The sequence below is a fragment of the Aulonocara stuartgranti genome (assembly GCF_965226115.1).
Source record: "Aulonocara stuartgranti genome assembly, chromosome: 3".
In the NCBI taxonomy this organism is placed as follows: domain Eukaryota; kingdom Metazoa; phylum Chordata; class Actinopteri; order Cichliformes; family Cichlidae; genus Aulonocara; species Aulonocara stuartgranti.
The window spans coordinates 61,316,388-61,339,880 of record NC_138941.1 but is presented as its reverse complement, the minus strand read 5'-3'; the positions used below and the strand labels follow the sequence as shown (position 1 = coordinate 61,339,880).

The 23,493-nt window shown below is 42.3% G+C and overlaps 2 protein-coding genes across 2 annotated transcripts; one reads left to right on the top strand and one right to left on the bottom strand.

Moving 5' to 3' along the window:
• Positions 1 to 5,806: 5,806 nt before the first annotated feature.
• Positions 5,807 to 7,045, bottom strand: LOC309703169 (uncharacterized protein; the record flags this gene model as incomplete). Its single annotated transcript, XM_082527878.1, has 3 exons — positions 5,807 to 5,962; positions 6,515 to 6,766; positions 6,916 to 7,045. The coding sequence occupies 3 exons, from the start codon at positions 7,043 to 7,045 to the stop codon at positions 5,853 to 5,855; spliced, it is 492 nt and encodes a 163-aa protein (XP_082384004.1). The 3' UTR covers positions 5,807 to 5,852.
• A 3,397-nt stretch (positions 7,046 to 10,442) lies between these two features.
• On the top strand, positions 10,443 to 21,516 carry LOC309704046 (PRELI domain-containing protein 1, mitochondrial-like). Its single transcript, XM_082529000.1, has 6 exons — positions 10,443 to 10,499; positions 11,349 to 11,472; positions 12,570 to 12,795; positions 16,684 to 16,797; positions 20,071 to 20,149; positions 20,836 to 21,516. Exons 2-6 carry the CDS (start codon positions 11,381 to 11,383, stop codon positions 20,925 to 20,927), a joined length of 603 nt encoding a protein of 200 aa, XP_082385126.1. The 5' UTR covers positions 10,443 to 10,499; positions 11,349 to 11,380; the 3' UTR covers positions 20,928 to 21,516.
• The last annotated feature ends 1,977 nt before the right edge of the window (positions 21,517 to 23,493 follow it).

The window sequence follows — 23,493 nt, the reverse complement described above, 5'->3', positions numbered from 1 at the left end:
TATTAATCTTTCAGTCATTTCTACACCCCCCCCTCAAAAAAAAAAAAAAAAAAAAAATCCCACATGCATACTACCCTTTAGGGCTAAGCCCCGGGTGTTTCAAATGTCTGGCTCCGCCTCTGCTTTGGAGTTGAGACAAAGCTGTGTGAAAGGCATTAGCCATGTTGCTCGGTGATAGCATAATATTCTGTTTTAGCTAGCTGAAAGGTATTGTTTGCGGCAAATACCACAGCCTTGAAAAAAGCTTGCATGTGAATTTTCAGTCAAACTTTTGGTCAAATACACCTAAAACAATGTCTAGAATGTGAAATGTTGGTATAATGGTGCTACTTGAAGCCTGAAAACGATCGCCCATAAAAAAAAAACAAAAAACGAGCAAACAGCAGTAGCTGACGTCCTGACTGGATTCTACGTTAGCATTTAGATCCCTCCAGAGTTTTGTGCACACGGTTTAGGTAAAAATTAAAAAGGTTGAGGTTTTACATTTAGTTCAGTATTACCTGTTGCCTGTGTCTTTGTCTTTTGGGAAAATACTTTACACAAGTAATGGCTCAAAGAGGATTCCTTTTTTTTTTTTTTTACTGTGCTGCAATTGTTTACTGGATTATTTGTGCCATTAATTAGTGTCAACTAATTTTTATTCAATCTCCACACAGGATATGCTTGTGAAGATGGAATATGGGGGAGAGCAGAAGTGCGTTGAAGTTCCACAAAGGGATGAATGAAGGACATGCATATTGTATTGAAGAAATAAGTGATGAGATGCTGTTATTTGCATTTACCATGTCAGACCTTTTGATAAACACAATTCTAATGAAAGTGAGAACATGTATACTGTTACATCTTTCAGAAAATGTTTTGAAATTGTGGTGCACAGTTCAGAATAAATGTTTTTCAAAAACCATTGCATCTTTTTAGTAAATGTTTATTTCCAAAAGAAATTTCTAGAAGTTCAGAACAGTAAAATTCCCGCTTTTTAGAATGAATTAGAAGATAACTCTTAAGTAGTTAAACTAAAATACTCTTTGAGAGTTAATATATAAACTCTTAACACTAAGTGTTAAATTATCAACTCCAGACAGATTTGGTGTTTAACACTAAATCAGAGTTAATGTACCAACTCTCCAAAAAGAGTTAAATTAACACTCTCTGGTGTGGACCCATATAGACACTTTAATAGTGTTGAAATCAAATCCGACAGTGTTAATTTGGACATGCTGGATTTGCTGTGTACACATGTTTCTTTTTCAGCTATTTATTGATAAGTGACTTTTATGTACATATATATATATATATATATGTGTGTGTGTGTGTGTGTGTGTGTATATATTGTGCTATTCTTAGTTAGTGTAGTGTATGTCTTGTTAATGTTAGTTTATAATGGAGCACTGTAACAAAAAATAATTTCCCCTAGGGATCAATAAAGTATTCTGATTCTGATTCTGATTTTCAGTCAGATTAGGGTTATATGTTTGTTTGGGTCTTGACAACGCTTGAGATGGGTTTTTCTTTTTAGTTTTATGTGGATGGGGGTATTTTATTTAAAGAAACTTGGGGGAGCTGTTTTAAAAATTAACCGTGTACTTGTGGATGAAGACAAAGGCAACTGCGACCCAAGAGGTGAGCTCTTTTTTTTTTCAGCATCTAGTCATTGATCTGAAGGATACTTTAGGACACATCACTTATCCTATTTAGCCTATTAACTTTACAACACAGCTGAATCTATAATGCTGACAGAAAGAGGGGATAATTGTAAAATGCCAACATGTTCAGTTGTTACATGTTACCAAGCCAAGAAGAAGGAGACAAAGGAGACACTGATACTTGATACAGACACATAGTATAATATAGTAAACACCAGTATGAAATGTAAAATTTGGTTCTAAATTTCTTTGTCTAATGTGTATAATGACAAAATCACCAGGCAAAATAGGTACACTCGAATAAGAGGATAACTCTTATTTAACTACATTCAAGTACTGCATAAATAATTTTAAATAGGGCCTAAATTGTAGGTATTTTACAGGAAAGGAGAAACAAATTATACTGTAATTAATTTTTCAATACAGTGGTCCCTCACTATAACACGTTTCACCTTTCGCTGCCTTGCTGTTTCGCATGAAATTTTGCATGCTTTGTTTTTTACTGAGCCCCGCAGGGGACATGGGAGAAAAGAAATGAAGATGAACTTTTGCGAGATCTCGCAAAACTTCAAACTGGTGGGTAACAGACATCTCCAAAAACGTTGGAGCACCTTTGCAAATATATGATGTCTTGATAAAACAAGCAGATATTTGAAGTGTACACAGCTAGATTCTCGCCTGAAAAGGCTGGCCCACAAAGGACACATTTGGAGCAGCCTTTGAATTGGGCCAGCCTTCGTCGCCTGGGTCGTCAGCTTCAAGCTGGCAGCCTCTGAAGGATGCAGCCTATTTTGCGAGATCTCGCAAAACGTTTGCGAGATCCCGAGTTACTTTTGCGAAATCTCGCAAAAGTTCATCTTCATTTTTGTTCTCCCATGTCCCTTGCAGGGCTCCGTAGTTTTTTCTTTTTCTTCTTCTTTTTTTTTTTTCAGCACATTGTGTTCTGCATCCTGATTGGCTGTAGACCAGATAAGAGAGAGATAAGATAAGATAAGAAAAAAAAAAAAAAGAAGTTACAGAGCGTGAGCAGAATATTATATATATATATACACACACACACACACACACATATAAATACAGAGATATATAAATAAAATATACGAAGGGGATAAATAGAATAAATAGGAATAAAAATAAAAATACAAGTGAATTGCACATTTAAAGTATTGAGGTCTATTGCACCGTTGACTATTAACAAGAGTATTGCACAAAGGTATTTCACAGTGAAGTGAAGAGGCGCTACAGCTTAGTTGTTCCCCCCTCCTTTGTCCTCCTGTTTCCCCTCCCTCTCCCCTCCAGAGAGGCGTTAAACAGTCTGATGGCGTGTGGGACAAAGGAGTTTTTAAGTCTGTTGGTTCTTGTCTTTGGGAGAAGCAACCTGTCACTGAACAGACTCCTCTGGTTGTTTATGGCCGTGTGCAGAGGATGCCCAGCATTGTTCATAATGTCCAGCAATTTCTTTAGTGTCCTTTTCTCTGCCACTGTCACCAGAGTGTCCAGCTTCATGCCGACCACAGAGCTAGCCTTCCTGATCAGTTTCTCCAGCCTGGATGAGTCCTTCTTTGCTGTGCTGCTCCCCCAGCACACCACAGCATAGAAAAGTACTCCAGCAACCACTGACTGGTAAAACATCCTCAGGAGCTTCCTGCAGATGTTAAAAGACCTCAGCCTCCTGAGGAAGTACAGTCGGCTTTGGGTGTTTTTATACAGGTACTCTGTGTTGCATGACCAGTCCAGTTTGTTGTCCACCCACAGCCCGAGGTACTTGTACTTGTTGACCACCTCCTCCCCCTCTATCTGAACCGGCAGGGGACCTTCTCTGGACCTCCCGAAGTCCACAACCAGTTCCTTACGGTGTGTTCACACCGAACGCGATGGACGCGAATAAAACGCCCCAAACGCCCCTAAATTGACGCGTGTACATTCGCGTCTCAACGCGTGTCCAAGAAAAATCCATTTTGACGCGCGTGAACCGGAAATGTGGGAGGAATGTGGGAGGAAGTTGTGCCAGACCGGTATCTTTGCAAGATGGCAGCTTTCGAGCTAGCGCTTGAAGAGAGAGTCTCCCTTCTCTATTTACTGTGGAGAGCAGAGCAGCAGCGTAAAAGACGTCCTCGCCGTACCTGGGTCCATCAGGTCCTCCAGAGGCGTGAGCAGTTTGGTGAGTTTCACCATTTGCTCCAGGAGCTGCGCCTGGATGATGGCCGATTCCAGCGCTATCACCGTCGGCCAGTTTGAGAACCTGCTTTCCCTCGTCGGTCCCAGCATCGCCCGCCTAGACACCAACTACAGGCGCTCAATCCCACCTGCAGAGCGCCTGTCCGTCTGCCTGAGGTTAGTAAAAGTATTTAATACGGTAGTCCTTTATTGATACCTGTGCTAATATGCTAAACCATCCATTTATACACTGCTATCATGGATGTGCTATGCTAACAGTGAATGCTGTCGGTGTTTACCGATAATATTCCTAGTGATACTCAGACGGTCTCATCAAGTCCCGATTTAATTCGATTTATGCTGTTATCAGTGTTTGAATGATAGCATGGCTGTGGTGTCATAGGTATGCTCTCGGTGTTTGCTGATATCAAACTGGTATTAGGACCAATGTGGGTTAATCTTTGTAGTGATACTCACTCCTTTTTTTTATTTAGACCTGGTTTAATTCTGGGATAGTTGAATATTTGTATATAATCACCGCAGACTGTTTTGGATTATATCTAAAATATATCATGTAATTATCCTTATAATTACAAAATGTTTTATGTAAGATTTATGTTTTGTAATTTGGAATTTTGGAATTTCAATAATGTATTTTGTAACTGCAGTACACATAATACTCATTTTAAACAATTTTGTCCAGGTTCCTTGCCACTGGGGACTCCTTCAGGACCATCGCGTTCAGAGGCTGTCCTGGTGAGGGAGAAGTTCATGGCTCACTTCTCGGCAGAGGGAGCCGTGTCTTGGCAACCAAAGGAGTAGCCTGTTTGAAGTCTGAGTGACTTCCCCACAACGGCTCTTTTAAGAGCCACCCACAAACCTCTAAAGAGTGTTCCTGTCTTTTTAAATTTTTCTTAATAAATGGAGCTCTACGCCAAAATAAACTAACCTCTTTTTACTCTGCAACTTGTTTTCACTATGTTCCTGTATACAGTGTGGTGCAAAAGTTTGGGCAACCTTATTAATAGTCATTATTTTCCTGTATGAATTGCTGTTACAGTAAAAAATGTCACTTACATATATCATATAGGAGACACACACATTGATATACACTACATATTTATATTATTTCTCTTTTTTTGTGTTGCCAATTTATGCACCTGCTTGATTTGGTTTAAACAGTTATTGCACACTTTCTGTAAATCCAGTGAACTGCATTTCACTTCTCAAATATCACTGTGTGTCTCCTATATGATGTATTTAACTGACAATTTTTATTGTGACAACCAACGATTTGTACAGGAAAATAATTACTTTTCACAATGTTGCCCAAACTTATGCATCCCACTGTATTAGTATGTTTTGTTATTAGTGTAATATGAAATAAATTCTACTTTTGTCAAGTCGGGTGCCAATATTTGCTGTGTAGTAGAACAAAGACATTTGTCATTATAAATGTTTATTTGATAAAAGATATAAATTCAGTAACAAAAAGATTCAACATAAATATATGAAATTTAACTATTTACAGACAGACAGGAATAAAAAGGACCCAGCTTGGAGTGGAAGAGCCTCAGGGAGAAGGAGGATAAACATAAGAACATTGTTTCTGCTCTGGAGAGCTGCTGCCTCATCAGAAAACTACTGATCATTAGGGTCCAATGTTTCCAAATTTAGCACAGCTGTGCTGTTTTCATAAACTGATTTATAAATTTGGAATTTCACGAATTCTCGTGTCTGAGGCGGCATGCTCTCCAGAGCAGGAACAAGGCTGAGGAGGAAATGTTCAGTTGCAGACGGGCGTGGCCTCTTTAGGGTCTCCAGGATAGCCAGCTCCACCGCCGATGGACCGTCCTGGGACCCTTCCCTCGCCCGCCTTCGAGCTGTCCTCCTCTGTGGGCCTGTAAAACACAGAACAAAACACCACAAAGAAATGAGAAGGTTGCTACTAGATTTTCATTTTCAAAATTGAAGAAAACCAGGATATGAACAGATTGGTTGTAGATATTTAGTAAAGGTGATCACAAGGGGATTCAAGCAAGTAAAAAGCTATCAGTGCTTGATGTTCATACCTGTGGGTGCAGCAGCAGGAGTGGAGGGACCAGGGACTGGGGAGTCAGGAGAAGCAACATGGGAGGACTCTGCTGCATGATTACTTGACTCTATCAAGACAATATTAAATGTTAACAGGTTGAAGACAATAGTCATAGAGAATATTATATTATTATATACTTATTATTATATACAGTGGTCTCTCATTTATTGCAGCACATGAACAGTAGTCACAGTTCTCACAAGTTGATTCTCAAAGTGCAAACCTTTGTCGATTTTAAAACGTATTATGCCGCGCTTTTTCTCCGTCTGCGGCGCCACTTTTGTGCGCCTTTTTCCCTCCCCGGTGCAGGTTTTATATTTCCGAATGAGGGTCATAGTTAAGAGTGTTTTTGTGCTGTTTTTTTCTATTGGACATGATGGATATCAAAACCAAACATGATAAGTTTGGCAAGCGCAGGAGACACGACACGGAGGAGATTTGTCATTTGGGCTGCAGAATGCAATGCTGTACGGTGCAATAAAAACAAAATCAGCGAAAAGGCGAGGCAGTGACGGATGAACAGCGGGACTACTGTATACTGTTTATTAATAAACAAAATATATTCCTGTATGACAACACGCATTAATTAACTGCCTACATTAATTCATTGTAAACATACCTTCTGACTGACACTCCCCTGCTGCCTCTTCGGGCTGTCCCTGGTCCTCGGGGGAGAAGTTCTCCACGGTCCGCACCATATTACCGCTAGTCTCCCGCGGGGTGAGGAAGGGGTCCAGAAACCCCATGACCGCGAAGAACTTCCATCTCCTCCCCGATCCTGCTGCCGACCCACTCCTCTTCTCCTTCTCTGCCCTCTTCTCCTTATTATAGGTGTCCCTGAGGCTCTTCCACTTTCTCCTGCAGATGTCCTCTGAATAAACGCATTATCTGGTTAGCGGAAAGGTATTTGTACAACAGTGGGAAAATCGCGGGACAGTAGGCAGGCTTGCTAGCTTGCTAGCTTTTGCGCGGCTTCATCGGGTCAGTCTGAAAATTAAAAAGAAGAAGGAATGAACTTACCAGGTTGCCCGATCTCCTCACTTATGTGTCTCCAAGCTAGGTCCTTTTTATTCCTGTCTCGGTAAAAATAGTAGCTGGCATCATACAGCTCAGGGTGGTTAGCCACAGCGCTGATTAGCTTTTCCTCCATACTGAATGAAGAATGAAGGGCTTTGGCTGGATCTGCCCCTTTGACCTAGGTCAGAGCCACGTCACCAGGCTCCTGATTGGTTGTCGCGGCGCGATTTGACGCTCGAGTTCAGCTTTTTCCAACTCGAGCGGTAGACGCGAAACGCGCGTATGCACAAAATGCAACACAAAAACTGACGCGCGTGGTTTTATTCGCGCGTCAAACGCGCCAGACGCGCTACACTGACGCGCGTTTCACGCGTTTTGGCGTTTTCGCGACGCAAATCTGCTTCCGAATTTTCGCGGGACCCGCAATCGCGCGTCATCGCGCCTTTCCATTGACTTTACATGTAAACCTGACGCTCTATTCGCGTCCATCGCGTTCGGTGTGAACACACCGTTAGTCTTTGAGGTGTTGAGTTGCAGGTGGTTTGTGTGACTCCACGCGACAAGGTTCCTCACCAGACTTCTCTACTCCTCTTCCTGATCATCCCAGATACACCCCATGATGGCTGTGTCATCTGCAAACTTCTGAATGTGGCATAATTCAGAGTTGTAGCAGAAGTCAGAGGTGTACAGGGTGACCATTGTCAATCAATCTCGTGCCGTGTCTCCTGTACATTACAGAATGTGTCCAGCTTGTCAAGTTTAAATAAATCTTTGATCGCTACCAGTGTGGCTTTGAAGTGCTGTACTGTGTGTTTGTAAGTTTTCTCGCCAACAAACACAACAATGGCGATGAAACGTTTTGCACCGTCAAAGTCACCTGTGGGTTTCTTTGGTTTCATTCTATAATACTGGACTTATTTTTCTACAAAGGTTTGAACTTTGAGAGTGTTTAAACAAGAGAGAAAAGTGTGAAAATGTTCATGCCTGTCTGAGAAAAGTGTATAAAGTGTGTTGTGAGGGGTTCTATAGCCTTAAAACATCTATAATAATTGTATAAAAATAAAGTTGGCTACTTCGCAGATTTCACCTATTGCGGGTTAATTTTAGAACATAACTATCCCGATAAACGAGGGACCACTGTACTAAGTAATTTATTGAGAATTTTTCAGAAAAACAATATTTCCCCATTGGATAAGCAGAAGAGAATGGATGAACGGATAATATTTCACCATTTTACTAGGGTGACCAACCGTCCTCTTTTTTGCAGTTGTTGACTTGTAAAAGCCTATCGTTTAAATATGTTAAAGTTTTCTTTAAGCAATTGTATTATTAAAGTTTTTCTTGACTAAGCCAAATCTTCTCTTTTTTGGAAATCAAATGGAAATCAAAATATGGTCACCCTAATTTTACAAGATAAGTTTGCTTTACTTTATGGGGTGCAGCCCATATTATTGAGTCATTTAACCTGGACTGAATTCATGGTATTTTACCAGACAGGAGACACTCCTTTCCTGTACAGCTCTTTTGGTAGTTATGTTTAAACAGTGATTGCGAAAGAAAAAAAAAATCCATCCATCTGCTTATCCTTTTCAGGGTCACGGGGGGCGCTGGAGCCTATCCCAGCTGTCATAGGGCGCAAGGCGGGGTACACCCTGGACAGGTCGCCAGTCTGTCGCAGGGCCAACACACAGGGACAGACAACCATTCACTCGCACATTTACACCTAGTGGTAATTTGGATTATCCAATTAACCTATCCCCACAAGCTGCATGTCTTTGGACGGTGGGAGGAAGCCGGAACCCAGAGAGAACCCACGCAAACACGGGGAGAACATGCAAACTCCACACAGAAAGACCCCGGCCTGATGTTGGAATTGAACTCAGGACCTTCTTGCTGTGCGGCAACAGTGATAACCACCGTGCCACCGTGCTGCCCAAGAAAAAAAAAATCTTAGAATTTCTTAAACATTTCTTGCATTTTTCAACTGTCTTTTTTTCATCAACAACATGAAGTGCAGGTCTTCAGGGCCAGCTTATGTGATAGGAATTCCATGGAAAGTGCAGGGTATCAAGCAAGTCCAGGGGATCAATCACTGCTCAATCTCATCATAACAACTTTATTCTCTTAAACATTAGATCTTTAAACCATAGTCTAAGTGGATATATCACCTGAAACTTAGATTTGCTCTAAATCTGACCAGGCCTGCTTCAATTCACAACTGAAAAGTGTCTGTAGTATATTTTTGCCTGTACAGTATAGTTATTTATTTATTATTTTATTTTGTAACAATGGAAAAAAGTATTTACTCCTTTTCTGTTAGCTGACACCCATCCTAGAGTAAATAAGTGCAACAGACAGAAGTGGTACCAGCAAGTACAGACAGATTTACACTTTAAAAGATTGAGAGAAACTGTATTGTGATCTAAGGAGCTTGGAAGGAAAAGCATCTGGACTTCTTTAACCTCCTAGAACCTGGCGTCCACATATGTGAACGTCACATTTTGGGTTGCCTAGACTAAAATATGTAAATCATGTAAATTGACAGAGTGAGTGCACAGAGGGCACCAAATTTTTGCAGAGTTGCCACAGACCTCCAAACTTCATGCGGTCTGCAGATCATGTGGATTTAGGCTACGTTCACACTGCAGGCGAAAGCGCATCAAATCCGATTTTTTTGACCCTATGCGACCCATATCCGATCATGCTATGACAGTGTGAACGGCGCAAATCCGATATTTTCAAATCCGATCTGGGTCACTTTCGTATGTGGTACTGAATCCGATACATATCCGATGTTTTAGAAAGCGACTGCTGTTTGAACGGTCAAGTCGCATTAAATCCGCCTTTTACGTCACCGACACAAGACTGAAGCCAATTATCAGCGCCCGAGAAGACATCGCGAACGCTTCCTAGCCATCCAGTGTAGATGTCAGTGAAACTGTTGGGAAGACAACGTAAACATTTTATTTGTACTGTATAATCTGCAGATTCTGACAGAAATCTGCAGCTATCCTTTGAAGCACCGCTCCTCTCTTAAACAGCAATAAGGATCATTATTAGGTTATTTACATTATTATGTAAATAACAAAATAACTTAAAGCAAAAATTGGGAAACGTAAAGTCCGAAGTCTTTATATTAACGGCCATCAGTCAAACAATACTGTTTGTTCTTGGTCTAAACAGAGCGCGTTGTGTGTGACATCTTCTTTTGCGCATGCGGGCCGCTTTGAGCGTTCACACTAGAGCGCGTTTGCTGTCGCATTTTATTTGTAGTGTGAACGAGGAGACAAAAAAATCGGATTTGATCAAAAAATCGGAATTGAGCATTAAGACCTGCAGTGTGAACGTAGCCTTAGTCGTGAACCGTTTACCAAGCAGCGCGACCTGATTTCTGCTTGTCTAGTCTGCCATCTGGTGGAAAAAGGCGGTAAGTGCACGTATGACCGCCTGGGTCCACTTTTTTTCTTCTTTGTTTCTGTCTCAAATAAGCAGCTGCTACAAAGAAACCCCCGAACTGCCTCGCTTCTGTGTTTTATCCATGCCGGCTCACTTACAGTCCGCCGGGCTTTGAGAAACACGCGCTTTAGGTACGTCCGTTACTTGGCTAGCCGAAGCTGTTAGCTTCCTCAGCAGCTACAACAGACTGCGACGTTTACGGTAGAGGGTGTTTGTACTAGCAACCTCGGACGCTGACTTCAGCATTTAGATAAAAAAAAAAGAAGACGATGACGAAGCGGCGACCGCGTTAAACAGCTAACTAGCTTGAGCCCGCTGGTGAAGTGCGGTTATAAAACAAAGGGATTAGCAATGCTGGCCTCGGAGCTGTAGCAACACCTAATAACGGTCGCAGCTAACAGTTTTTACAGTAAACAAATGCTATGACGAAAAGCATTGCATAGAAGTACTAGTATTGTGTTAATCACAGGATAAGTCGCTCTACTTTCCCCTCTGCTGATGTGAGCGTTGGTGGTATAGTGGTTAGCATAGCTGCCTTCCAAGCAATTGAGCCGGGTTCAATTCCCGGCCAACGCAAAGTCATTTCTTCACTAAAGTGGCAACTTTAGATTCTACTGTTAACAATTGCATATTTAAAAACGTGCTCACCCCAACGGTTTTCATTTGGTGTCTGAAAACTAGCGTCTGAAAGCTTTTTGTGGTATGAAAACTAAAGTCATTTAAACACACTGTTAGAATTTAAAGCTACCCGGATTTTCAGGCACTAATGCAGGCACAATCAGCTGTCTATGTCCTGTTAATGGGGACTTTGGCACGACTGTCCTATCCTCTCTTGCTTGCCGTGATCAAATTCAGTGAGTGTTCATACCAACGGGACAGGAATTTTATTCTACAAACTTAAACATGAAGAGGAACTCATGACACTAAATACAAAATATATTTAAAAAAAATATAACTTGTCTCTTATGTTGTTCCTGCAGCTGCTGAATGAGCTCTGTTAGTACATGCCGACATGGGGAGGTATTTCCACAGCGAGGTGGACATTAAGAGCCCGTGGCATCAGGTGCTGGCTGCCTTCTGGCAGTGCTACCCAAACCCATACAGGTAATTAATCAGAATCAGAATCAGAAAGGGTTTTATTGCCAAATGTTGAGCAGGTTTACAACATTAGGAAATTGCTGCGGTGCTTCAGTGCAAACATACTGTCATAAATTGCGCTTAAATAGACATGAAAAAATAAAAGTAAGAATAAGAATTAAAAGTGCTACGTAGAAAGATATATGCATGAGATATACATGAGATATATACATGAGAATAAGAATTAAAAGTGCTACGTAGAAAGAGTGCAGGTGGTGATCAGTGCCAAACATGGAATGATGCAGTGAACACAGCGTAGGGTCATGTGTTAGTGGTGGGAACAGTCGTACGTTTATTGTTCATGTGTCCAACAGCAGAGGGGAAGAAACTGTTCTTATGGCGAGAGGTTCTGGTGCGAATGGACCGGAGCCTCCTGCCTGAGGGGAGCAGGTCAAACAGACTGTGTCCAGGGTGAGAAGGGTCAGCTGAGATCCGGGCTGCACGCCGCAGTGTCCTGGAGGTGTACAGGTCCTGCAAAGATGGGAGTCTGCAGCCAATCACCTTCTCAGCAGAGCGCACAACACGCTGCAGTCTCTGTTTGTCCCTGATAGTGGCTCCAGCGTACCACACGGTGATGGAGGAGGTGAGGATGGACTCGATGATTGCGGTGTAGAATTGCATCATCGTCCGTGTTGGCAGGTTGAATTTCTTCAGCTGCCTCAGGAAGTACATCCTCTGCTGGGCTTTCTTGATGACGGAGGTGATGGTGGGCTCCCACTTCAGGTCCTGGGTAATGGTGGTACCCAGGAAGCGGAATGAGTCCATGAATGATTGTTTCAGTGAATATGCAAAGTCATTTCTCATCAATGAATCTGATATTTTTCCCTTATAAAACAGTGAAAAATGTCACCTTATTATCTAGTACAATAAAAGAAAAAAAAAACACATTAGTCCATTTTCTCCAGACAATGGACAAAGTGGACCAAACTGTCGTGCTTTTATCTTGACTGCATCAACCCTGGGTGTTGTTTGGAGAACTTCAGTTTTTTAAACAATAAAAGACATTTTAAAAAAACAGAATGTGTGAGTGTTCTCAAAAAAATAGATCTGTTTTGGTGTACCAGCACCCATGTACTCACGGAAGATGTCCTATACCGCGAGGTCACCTCCAGCAACCACCTGCTGTCCAGGCGACTGCTGACGAAGACCAACCGCCTGCCGGGCTGGGCGGAGCGGGTCTTCTCCATGCACATGGCTCGGGCGGTCTACGTCCTGGAAGATTCTATCGTGGACCCTCAGGCCCACACGCTCATCACCAAGACCTGGAACCTGAACCACAACACGCTGATGGTGAGATGCGCTCTGATTAGATCACTGTGGTTAATTAACCCCCCCACCCCCACCCCATGACAGATAGGATAGAGTTCAGATTGATGGTCTTATTGTCATCAAGCGATTTCTCCCACTTTAAATGGGGCAGTTTGCAGTTTGAGATAACCAATCAGAAAATGGCCACGAGCTGTGAATAGCATGAAAGCATGAGATCATGGTCATAGATGTAATAGAGCAGACCTTCCCAAAGTGTGGAGCCATTGCAGGGGGGGCGCGGTATGAAAAGGGAGGGAGAGAGAAAACAAAACTCTTGGACACTGCTAGCACAGGGCGCCCACAGAAATGCAAAGCAGGAGATGAAGCATCGCTGAATATGTTTCCAAACCAACTTCATTCTAAGCCAAAGACTAGAAAATCTGGCGAAGCATATCTGCCCTTTGGTTTCACCTGCACAAGTGCCAAGTGCACAAGTCTCCCCTGCAGGATTGGTTTTCCCTGCGTTGGGAGCAGCACTGTGCTCTCCCTATCACGGACAAACAGTATCCCACAGTTGTTTATGTTTTTAAACCCATTTTGCACAGAGAGGCATTTTTTGAAAAATGCATTGATAGCAATGTTGAATATTATTACACATACAGTAAAATAATCACACCGTGACGCCTCTGCCTTTCTAAATGGAGGGACAGTAACTGCGTTTGTATATGTTAGTGTGTAAAACCTGTAGACAGTAAGATTAACAGTATTTTGTCTCTATCTGCCATTCTGCAATTCATCTCATGTAAACAATAACGTGCGCACAGCGTGACGTGAAAAAAGGCACATACCTTTGACGTTGCGTGACGAACTCTGTATTCCTCGTCCACACGTAAACGGAAAAAAAGGAGTTTTTAAAAAAATCTCCGTTTTTGGTGATTCGAAATGCTGTTTATGTGTCAACGAAACAGCTGCGTTTTCAAAAATACCCGTGTAGGTGTGGACGTAGTGTAATAGTTTACTTTCTTACTGCCTGTAATTTATTGCAAGTTACTTGTATTTGCTTAATTGTTTACTAAATGTTTGAGGTGTGAAAGAAACCACAATGGAGCAAAATATGGGCGTGTGTGGTTGGAGGATGTGTTTGTGCGTGTGCGTGCGTGTTGTAAAACAAAGGCAGCAAAAAAGTTTGGGAACCACTGTAATAGAGGAACCAGCTGACATGGTTTGAGCACCTGAATAGGAGATCTCCTGCACATCTAGACTTTGATGGACTAGGTCAGGGGTTTTGGGCATGTCCAGCTGTGAGGAGACCTGTGACAGAAACAGGACTGGACTGGGAATGCCTTGCTGGAAAGGCTGGAGATAGTTGCCTAAATGAGGCCATTCTCTCCACTTTTGCTCATCTCAGAAAGGACAAGAAAATGGATGAATTTGCGGATTTAAAGAACTGCACTGGACACAGGTATAAATGCTTTTTGACTGGAAAACTACAAGGCCTCTTACAGTCTGGTTGGTTTTAACATTTTCAGTATTTAACTAAGTTCAAATCAAATCACTTTTATTGTCACATCACATGTGCAGGTACATTGGTACAGCACATGTGAGTGAAATTCTTGTGTGCGAGCTTCATAAGCAACAGAGTTGTGCAAAATACAATAATGTAAACAGGCAAAATACAAGAATGGCTACATCTGAAACTAATAAATATATGTACAATATATAATAGTATATGCATTTCTGGATGTGTATACTAAATATTTTTCTACGTGTGTGTGTGTGTACACATATTTTACAAATTAAATAGAGTAAACAATAAATAAAATATATAAAAATATACAGAGTTGAGACATGTGCAAAACAGTGGCATTGCTGTACAGTATGTAGTGCATAATGTTGAAGTTCCAGTAGTGGAGGTGAGGTGTCTATGAAGTGTTCAGCAGTCTGATGGCCTGATGGAAGAAGCTGTCTCTCAGTCTGCTGGTACGGGACCGGATGCTGCAGAACCTCCTTCCTGATGGAAGCAGTCTGAACAGTTTATGGCTGGGGTGACTGGAGTCCTTGATGATCCTCCCCGCTTTCCTCAGGCAGCGCTTCCTGTAGATGTCTTGGAGGGAGGGAAGCTCACCTCCAATTATCCGTTCAGAGCACCGCACTACTCGCTGGAGAGCTTTGCAGTTGTAGGCGGTGCTGTTGCCATACCAGGTGGTGATGCATCCAGTGAGGATGCTCTCAATGGCACAGTGATAGAAGGTCCTGAGGATGCGGGGGCTCATGCCGAATCTTTTCAGTCTCCTGAGAAAGAAGAGGCGCTGCTGCGCCTTCTTCACTGTTTTGTTTGTGTGTACTGACCACGTAAGATCCTCAGCCAGATGTACACCAAGGAACCGGAAGCTGCTCACTCTCTCCACAGCAGCGCCGTTGATGGTGATGGGGGTGTGTACTTCTCTGCACCTCCGGAAGTCCACTATCAACTCCTTTGTCTTTGCGATGTTGAGGGTGAGATGGTTGTCTTGACACCAGTGGGTCAGGGCGCTGACCTCCTCCCTGTAAGCCGTCTCATCACCATTGGTGATAAGAACCACCACTGTAGTGTCGTCCGCAAACTTCACAATGATGTTGGAGCTGTTAGTGGCTGTGCAGTCGTAGGTGTAGAGTGAGTACAGGAGAGGGCTCAGTACACACCCCTGTGGAGCACCAGTGTTCAGTGTGATGGGGGATGAGGTGATGCTGCCCAGTCTGACCACTTGGCGTCTGTCAGACAGGAAGCTAAGGATCCAGCTGCAGAGGGAGCTGCTCAGTCCTAGATCCTGCAGTTTCCTGTCCAGCTTCGAGGGAACGATGGTATTGAATGCTGAGCTGTAATCTACAAACAGCATTCTCACATACGTGTCTCTCTTTTCCAGGTGTGACAGGGCAGTATGTAGTGTCAGGGCTATGGCATCATCAGTGGACCTGTTGTGGCGGTATGCGAACTGTAGAGGGTCCAGTGAGTCGGGTAGTGCAGAGCAGATGAAGTCCCTGACCAGCTTCTCGAAGCATTTGCTTACGATGGGGGTCAGGGCTACAGGTCGCCAGTCATTCAATGAGGAGATGGTGGAGGATTTGGGTACAGGGACGATGGTGGCCATTTTGAAGCAGGCTGGGACTACAGACAGAGAGAGGGAAAGGTTGAAGATGTGCGTGAACACTCCAGCCAGCTGAGCCGCGCATGACTTGAGGACGCGGCCGGGAATCTCGTCCGGACCTGTAGCTTTGCGTGCGTTCACCTTCCTGAAGCACTTCCGCACATCCTCCTCAGACACAGTGTGCGCACTGACGTCATCCGCGGTGCGCACCCTGTCCGGTCTCATGGTGTTCGCTGTGTCGAATCTAGCGTAGAATACGTTTAGATCCTCACACAGAGAGGCCGTGGTCTGCGGTGTGCTGGGTTTCCCTCTAAAGTCTGCGATCGTGTTTAGTCCCTGCCACATACTCCGAGGGTTGTCAAACTGTTGCTCCACCCTGTCCCTGTACTCACGTTTGGCTGCTTTGATCATCTTCTGGAGTTGGTAATGTGCGTGTTTGTAGTCCAATGTGTTCGCGGAGGCAAAGGCGGTGCTCCGTGCCGCCAGTGCCGCGCGAACATCTCCGTTAATCCAGGGTTTTTGATTTGGGATGGATTTAACTGTTCTGGATGGGACGACATCTTCCACGCATTTCCTGATAAATCCACAGACTGAGTCTATGTACTCATCAATGTCCCTAGCAGCCACGTGAAACATTTCCCAGTCCGCGTGATCAAAACAGTCCCGCAGCGTAGACTCCGATTGGTCCGTCCAAAAGTGCACCGCCCTCCGGGTTGAATATAATACTTTTTCCTGTGCTTGAACAGTTTGTGTTTGGAGTAAAAACGGGCTTTTTTGTACATTTTCTACCGTCTCTGCCTCTAAGACTGTTGTGGAGCGGTGTCTGTTTGAAGAGAACCATGGTCAGCCATCTTGGACCAAATTGAGGAGGGAGGCCTGGATCTCCACAGCTGTATATGGACTGGGTCGACCCATACAGGTATACACAAACATACAAATGTTTCAGTCCTAGGGAAAATTGGCCACCAAAACCCAAACTCAACCTACCGTATTTTCACAACCATAAGGCGCACTTAAAAGTCTTAGATTTTCTTCAAAAAGTGCGGCGCGCCCTATAGCGCAGTGCGCCCTGTGTTGTAAGGAGGACGTAGTAGAGAACACCATGAGAACGCTAAAGGGTGAAGTGTGTGCGTTGACTTTATTGCACATACCTGTATAAAAGAACAGGTATGTGCGTTATGCAGGACATCGTTGTTTTAACAACCCTGAAAATGGCAAAGAGACACGCTTACGAAGCACAGTTTAAACTGAAGGCCATCAGCTATGCGGAGGAACATGGAAATCGAGCAGCGGCGAGAGAATTTAAGATTAATGAATCGATGGTTCGCAAGTGGAGGAAGCTGGAAAACAAGCTCCGGCAGGTCAAGAAGACGCAGCTGAGTTTCCGCGGACATAAGGCGATCATCGAGCAAAGAACGAGCGGGAGAAGCGTTTCGACGGTCACCATTCGGCTAAAAGCAGTTTCACTTTCACTTTTTATGAAACGGTGCCATTTTTCCATCCGGACCAGGACTACGGTAGCGCAGCAACTTCCAGCGGATTATAAGGAAAAGCTGGCCATCTTCCGCTTCTACTGCAGCAAACACATCGGCGACAAACACATCCAGCGATGGATGACCGATGGAGACCACAGTTTAACCAAGAGTGGAAACCAGCGCCGGGCGAGTTACGCCACAATTTGCCAATGGATTGTAGATGCTTGGGCTAACATGTCTGCTGGCACTGTTGTTCGAGCTTTCGCGAAAGCCGGCATCATTTCCGAGGAGCCGCACGGCACGGAAAGTGACTCTGACAGTGAAGAAAGTGAACCTGGCATGTTTGATGAAGATTTAGCGCAGCTGTTCAATTCAGACACAGAGGATGAGGACTTCGATGGGTTTGATTGATGATAAAAATGTGAGTACCAAACTTTGTTTTGCTCCTGCTTTATTTTTAAATACGCACACTTGTATGCTTGTGTGTTGTTGATGATGACGATTACTGGTAATAAAAATGTGAGTAAGGTACCGAACTCAGGTTTGCTCCCGCTTTATTTTTAAATACGCATACGGTACTTGTATGCGCCCTATGATCCAGTGCGCCTTATGTGTGTGTTAAATACAGTAATGGCACACATAACTGAGACTGCGCCTTTTAGCACAGTGCGTCTTATGGTCGTGAAAATACGGTACTATCACTTAAAGTATAAAGAACACACCAGCTTCTCTTAGTGTATTTCTGATAGAGATTGACAGACCACGTGACCTTCGTGCATTGCTTTGTGGGTACCCGTGGCAACAAAATCAAAACACTGCATCAAGCGCTAGTATTTCCAGCACCGGTAATCATTAATTCTGTGGTTTTAATCCCTAATTGCATTTTATTTACCCCAAAAACAGTTATGTACAAAACGACGGACAACACGGCAGGTCCGTACAAAGACAGACTTGACGAAAAGGCAAAAAAAAAGGACAAGGAAAAAATCAAAGGATTGAAAGGGTCAGACCCATACGAGCATACAGAGTGGAGTAAGGACGTTAGCGTGCTGCCCAACTTTCATCACGGACATATTTATTATTGTATGGTCCTAAGTGTGAGTGTATGCACTTCATGTTTATTAACTTCAGATCCCTGCAACAAGCCCAGGTCCAGTTTACTTTTGGTGATTTGGACTATTCCATTTCACAGCTGTTGTTACATTTTTTTTCCCTTTTTCTTCTGTACAGGCCAACGAAATCTGTTTGTAGTTTCAGGTTGTAGTATTACACAACATTTTCAGATCTAATAGAAAAAAAATAAGTGTTTCATAATTCATTCAATTTATTGTCTTTCTTTATAACTGGCATTATTGTTTCATTCTATTATAGAATCTTACAAGAAAGAGGCAAAATTGTATTCCATTATGCTTTATTAGCTGCTTCAATAAAAAACAAATCAACAATGCAAAAAACAACAACAAAAAAACAACAACAACAACATTGGAAACCAGCATAGTAGAAAACAGTTATTCATCACTTGATTGCTTGAAAACAACACTTGGGCACATATATGCGGGATTTTCGTGGCTGTTTTGATCTCGCTCTCTCTTAACCGATCAAATCTGGCTGTGGTAGCAGCTTTAAACTCAGTATGATCCAGGTTGATAGAGGGTGCTCAGTCTGGATCACATTCCAGCATTTTGCATTGGTTTTCCTACAAAACATAACAAACATTAGCCCGCAAAGCCACAGTGAACAAAGCAGCATAGCGCAATGAATTCTATTCAAATCAATATAAGACTTACTTGTAACCTACATCACCAATTATGTTATGATAAATTACGTAATAACTACAACAGAAGACTTACTGTTGTGGAAATGCTTGGAGCAGACTAACATGTGAGCTGGAGTGTTCTGAAACGTTATATTTGGTCTTCAAATTGCTCCAATCCAGGCCATACGTCAGCTCTTGTTACTTCGGAAACATGGCTTGAACAATTTCTCTTCCATGACGTAATCCCATAAACAATCTCTTTACCCGTCGGCTTCCCGTGGCTGTCATGCGACCAGCTATTGCAGTTAATAATACAACAGCTTCTCGCCATTTTTTGTGTTTCTTTTTATCCCTGTGTGACTGTTTTCATGTGAAAGCATGCGTGCGCTAGTACCTCTTGCCACGAATTCCCAGAATCCTTTGTGGTTTTACCCCAGAATGACATCACATTTTCAATCTCTATAAAAGATCCCCAGTAATGGCTGGAGGTGTGGTCAACACGAACTTGATAACGGCTGCTTAGTTTGCCTTAATGTTCTGCATGTTTGTGATTATAATTTTATTCCATTATTTTTGCAGTTGGGTTGTTATGCTTGTTACATAGCTTCATGTTGGCTTAGCTAATATCTCGGTTACTCCTTGGCAATGCAGGTCATAAATAAAACCCCTGACTAGTTAGCGAGTTGTTGCTGGGGAAATTCGTTGCAAAGAGGGTGCTGCACCAAAATTCTGTCTGCGATTGGTTTGGTCTCTTATCAGATTGTCCATTGTCGCCCATAGTTTGCATGGAAGATGCTGACTTGTCTGCAAACACTCAGAACATTGTGAAGTAATACCTCCTGGCTCTCAAGCCAAGCCAAGATACCAATACCAACTATGTGACACTTCGTCAGTATCTATATACAGCTAACGTATGGTGCGGGTATTTATCTTTGACTAATTCTTTGTCTTTCTCCGCCAGGAATTCGGTCTCGCCAGGTTTAAAAGTAACCAAGCTAAAGCCATGAGAGGGCTGAAGTACTCTCTCTCCAAGCTACAGAGTAAGTCACAAATACATGCACACACAAATCTGTATTTCACCTCTGAGGGCTTCACCAAAACCTGAAGCTTAATTACCACAAGCTATGTGTTTTTGTACAAAAGTCCTGAAACTGTAAAAAGAAATCCAGTTAAAACCAAGAAAACAAACGTCAGCCTATCACAAAACCGCTGTTTTTTTCTTTCTTAAAAAGGGAAATCATCATTTAAAAACTATGGTTTTTATTTTCTCTGATCATCTTTGTCTAATTTAACTTTTAGAGCATTTCATTAAACGTTGGTCTCAATCTAGTATCAGATTGAGACCAACATTTACTGTATTGCACACCTTTGGTGGTGGCTTAGAGTGATGTCAAATTTTTCATTGATTTTTAGATTTGGTCACAGGATTCACATTTTTTTTTATTTATTAAAATATGAATAACAAATGTCATATGAGTCTTCTCTTTTGACTTTTTTATGTAGATGTAGTTTAGATCAGCCTGATTTTCGGTCATTAGAACTTAAACCTTAGATTGCATATAAAAGACGACGGTACACTCCGGGTGTGAGAACTGTGCATTTTCTTTTCTTGTTTTAAACCTTAAACCTATTTTCAGCTCCATTATGCTCATATTCAGTTTATTTTTCACTTCAGGGCTCAGATCAGTGTGACAGTTCCTCATTTTCTACTTTTATTTATCCACAGCTAGTGACCAGGGAGAGTCATCAGAGAAGCAAAAGCCCCTCCCACCACAAGCCACGCCGACCCCCAACCAGAAACCCAAACAGTTTGTCTGAACCTCAGTAGGAACAACAAGCCCACAATACAGATTGACAGACCACGTGACTTTTGCGCATTGCATGCCGGGAACTCGTGGCAAAACAATCCAAGTACCGCATCAAATGCAAGTATTTGCAGCACTGCAAAACGTTCATTCTCCGGTTCCAATACCTTCTTGCTTTTTCTTTGCCCCCCAAAAAAGGTATGTACAAAACGAAGGATAACAATGCTGGTCTGTACAAAGACAGACTCGACGAAAAGGCAAAGAAAAGATACGTGGAAAAAAATCAAAGGAGTGAAAGGGTTAGACCCTTACGAGCACACAGAGTGGACAAAAGACGTTAGCGTGCTGCCCAACTTTCACCACCACCAGTGCATACATTCATGAAGTTTAGTAACTTCAGGTCACTGCAACAAGCCCAGGTACAGTTTACCGACGGATGGGTACAGGACCTTGAAATGCACCGTGTAGAACGAAAGACCATCGTACAAACAAAGGTAAGTTTACCAGTCTCACAAATTGTCTTCATAAATACACATTCGTTAACCGTTTATTAATAGGACCTTTAAGCTCAATGGTAATTAATTAGTAGTGGAAATAATTTCTGGTACGGATTACAGAAATGTAGCAGTGACAATATTGTATGCTGTAATCGTACTGGGCAATTAGTGATACAAAAAACCAAAAAACCTGTTTTATCTGCTTTACCCGTCGGCTTCCCGTGGCTGTCATGTGACCGGCTATTGCAGTTAATAATACAACAGCTTCTTTCCATTTTTTGTGTTTCTTTTTATCGCTGTGTAACTGATTTCAATTGAAAGCCTGTATGCGCTAGTACCTCTTGCCATGAATTCCCAGAATCCTTTGCGGTTTTACCCTTAAATGACGTCACATTTTCAATCTCTATGGCTCGTTTGAAGAGCAGCACTAAAACGGTGGGGCATCCACTCATCCTCAGTTCTGATTGGTGACACATTAGCTGATACTGATTACTTTTCAAAGTCACCAATCAGAGCAATGAACTACAATAATTCCCAGGATTCCTTGGGACTGATTTAATCATCTTATTAAAGTTTTAGTAATTTTTTTTTGAAGTTTGCAGTTTGTAATTTGTCAGTTATGTAATGTAAACATGATATTAAGTTAATAATTTAAGTTTACGTTGACTTTTCTTATCTTTGTTTTTATATTTTTATATGGAAATAGTGTTTTGTCTTATTTTGTAGAATTCTCTGAATGATTATTGTCATCTTGGATTTCTTTGGGACCTCCCACAGTAAATGTCTTAAGAGATTTTCTATCAATAGGAACGGGTTTACATCAGATTCAGGTAGTTTAGAATCAGACTGTTGTAGAAATGCATGTTTCATAGTATCCATATGCCAGTTTGAGTAGATGTTTGTTTTCTGGTGGTATGGCTCTGATCTTAAAATTCCAATAGATTTATGTTCTGGATAATTGGCCAACCCATTGAGACCAAGGGGAAGGTCAGAGTTGAGTTTTGTTTTGTCTCATGCTAAAGAGGATATTGTGTTTTAGATGTAGTCTTATCCGTTTTGGCTTGAAAAAGGGTTGTCAGTAACCTGGTGTATGTTAATATTGCAGCATGCCAAGCTGCATTATGCAAAATCAACCTCTGGGGCTAACAAATAAAGCTAATGTTAAAGCACTGAACACTGCAGTTTCTCTAATATCCACTTCAGACTGGTTCTAAAAGTGACCAAAAGTGAGTCAGTTCCCACAGACGCAAAATGTCAAACTTTACAACAGAAATAAAGATATTTACAGCCTGCTACAAAAAGATATTTTGGCCATATAAACTGTCCTGCATGTTGGCTAGAAGAGGGACATCAGTGTTAAAACTTCTGCCCACTCCCTGTGTGTTCTATATAATATCTATTCACACATCTTGACGCTGAAGGTTCTACATGGTTCTTACATGGTAAAGTAAGCACCTGAAAATAAAAGAGAAAAAACTTGTGGGTTTCTCTTTGCCCGGATAAAAAGAATTTGTTAAACAGCCCTTACTGGATTGACCAATGCTTGTAATGGGAAAGCCTGAGTGAAGATATAAGAAGGAGAACTGTAGATTAACATGAGTTGGGAAGGTCTGTTGGAGCCATTTCTAAGCAACTGCAGATTCCAAGATCATCAGTTCAAGCAGTTTCATCTAAGTACAAGTTATTTGGATGTCTCATTGCTAAGGACTGAAAGAAGAGCCAAACTGTCACTATCAGATGAGAGGAAATTGGTCAGGATGTTCAGGGATCCCCCAGGCTCAAGCCTGCCATGAACAGGAAACTTCTGGAACACCAGCATCAACGTCGATAGCAAAGTCAGTTTTAAATTGCCACGGAATGAGAGGGTGCTGACCAAGAAACAAACTCCTACTCCAAAAATAACACCTTCAAACTCCACTGAAATTTGTAGCTGCCCATATGGACAAGCCAAATGCATTCTGCAGAACATCTTTATGATGAGACTAGACGACCGGGGCGGCGGGTTGGGAAGCTCATCTATGTAACCGGAAGGTTGCCGGTTCGATGGACAAGACACTTTACCTACTGCCTACTGGTGTTGGC

Coding starts and splice junctions, on each gene's coding strand:
- LOC309704046 (XM_082529000.1), top strand. CDS start 11,381: ATGGGGAGGTATTTCCACAGCGAGGTGGACATTAAGAGCCCGTGGCAT. Junction 12,796..16,683: donor TGAACCACAACACGCTGATG/GTGAGATGCGCT, acceptor TCTGCCTCTAAG/ACTGTTGTGGAGCGGTGTCT. Junction 20,150..20,835: donor CTCTCTCTCCAAGCTACAGA/GTAAGTCACAAA, acceptor ATTTATCCACAG/CTAGTGACCAGGGAGAGTCA.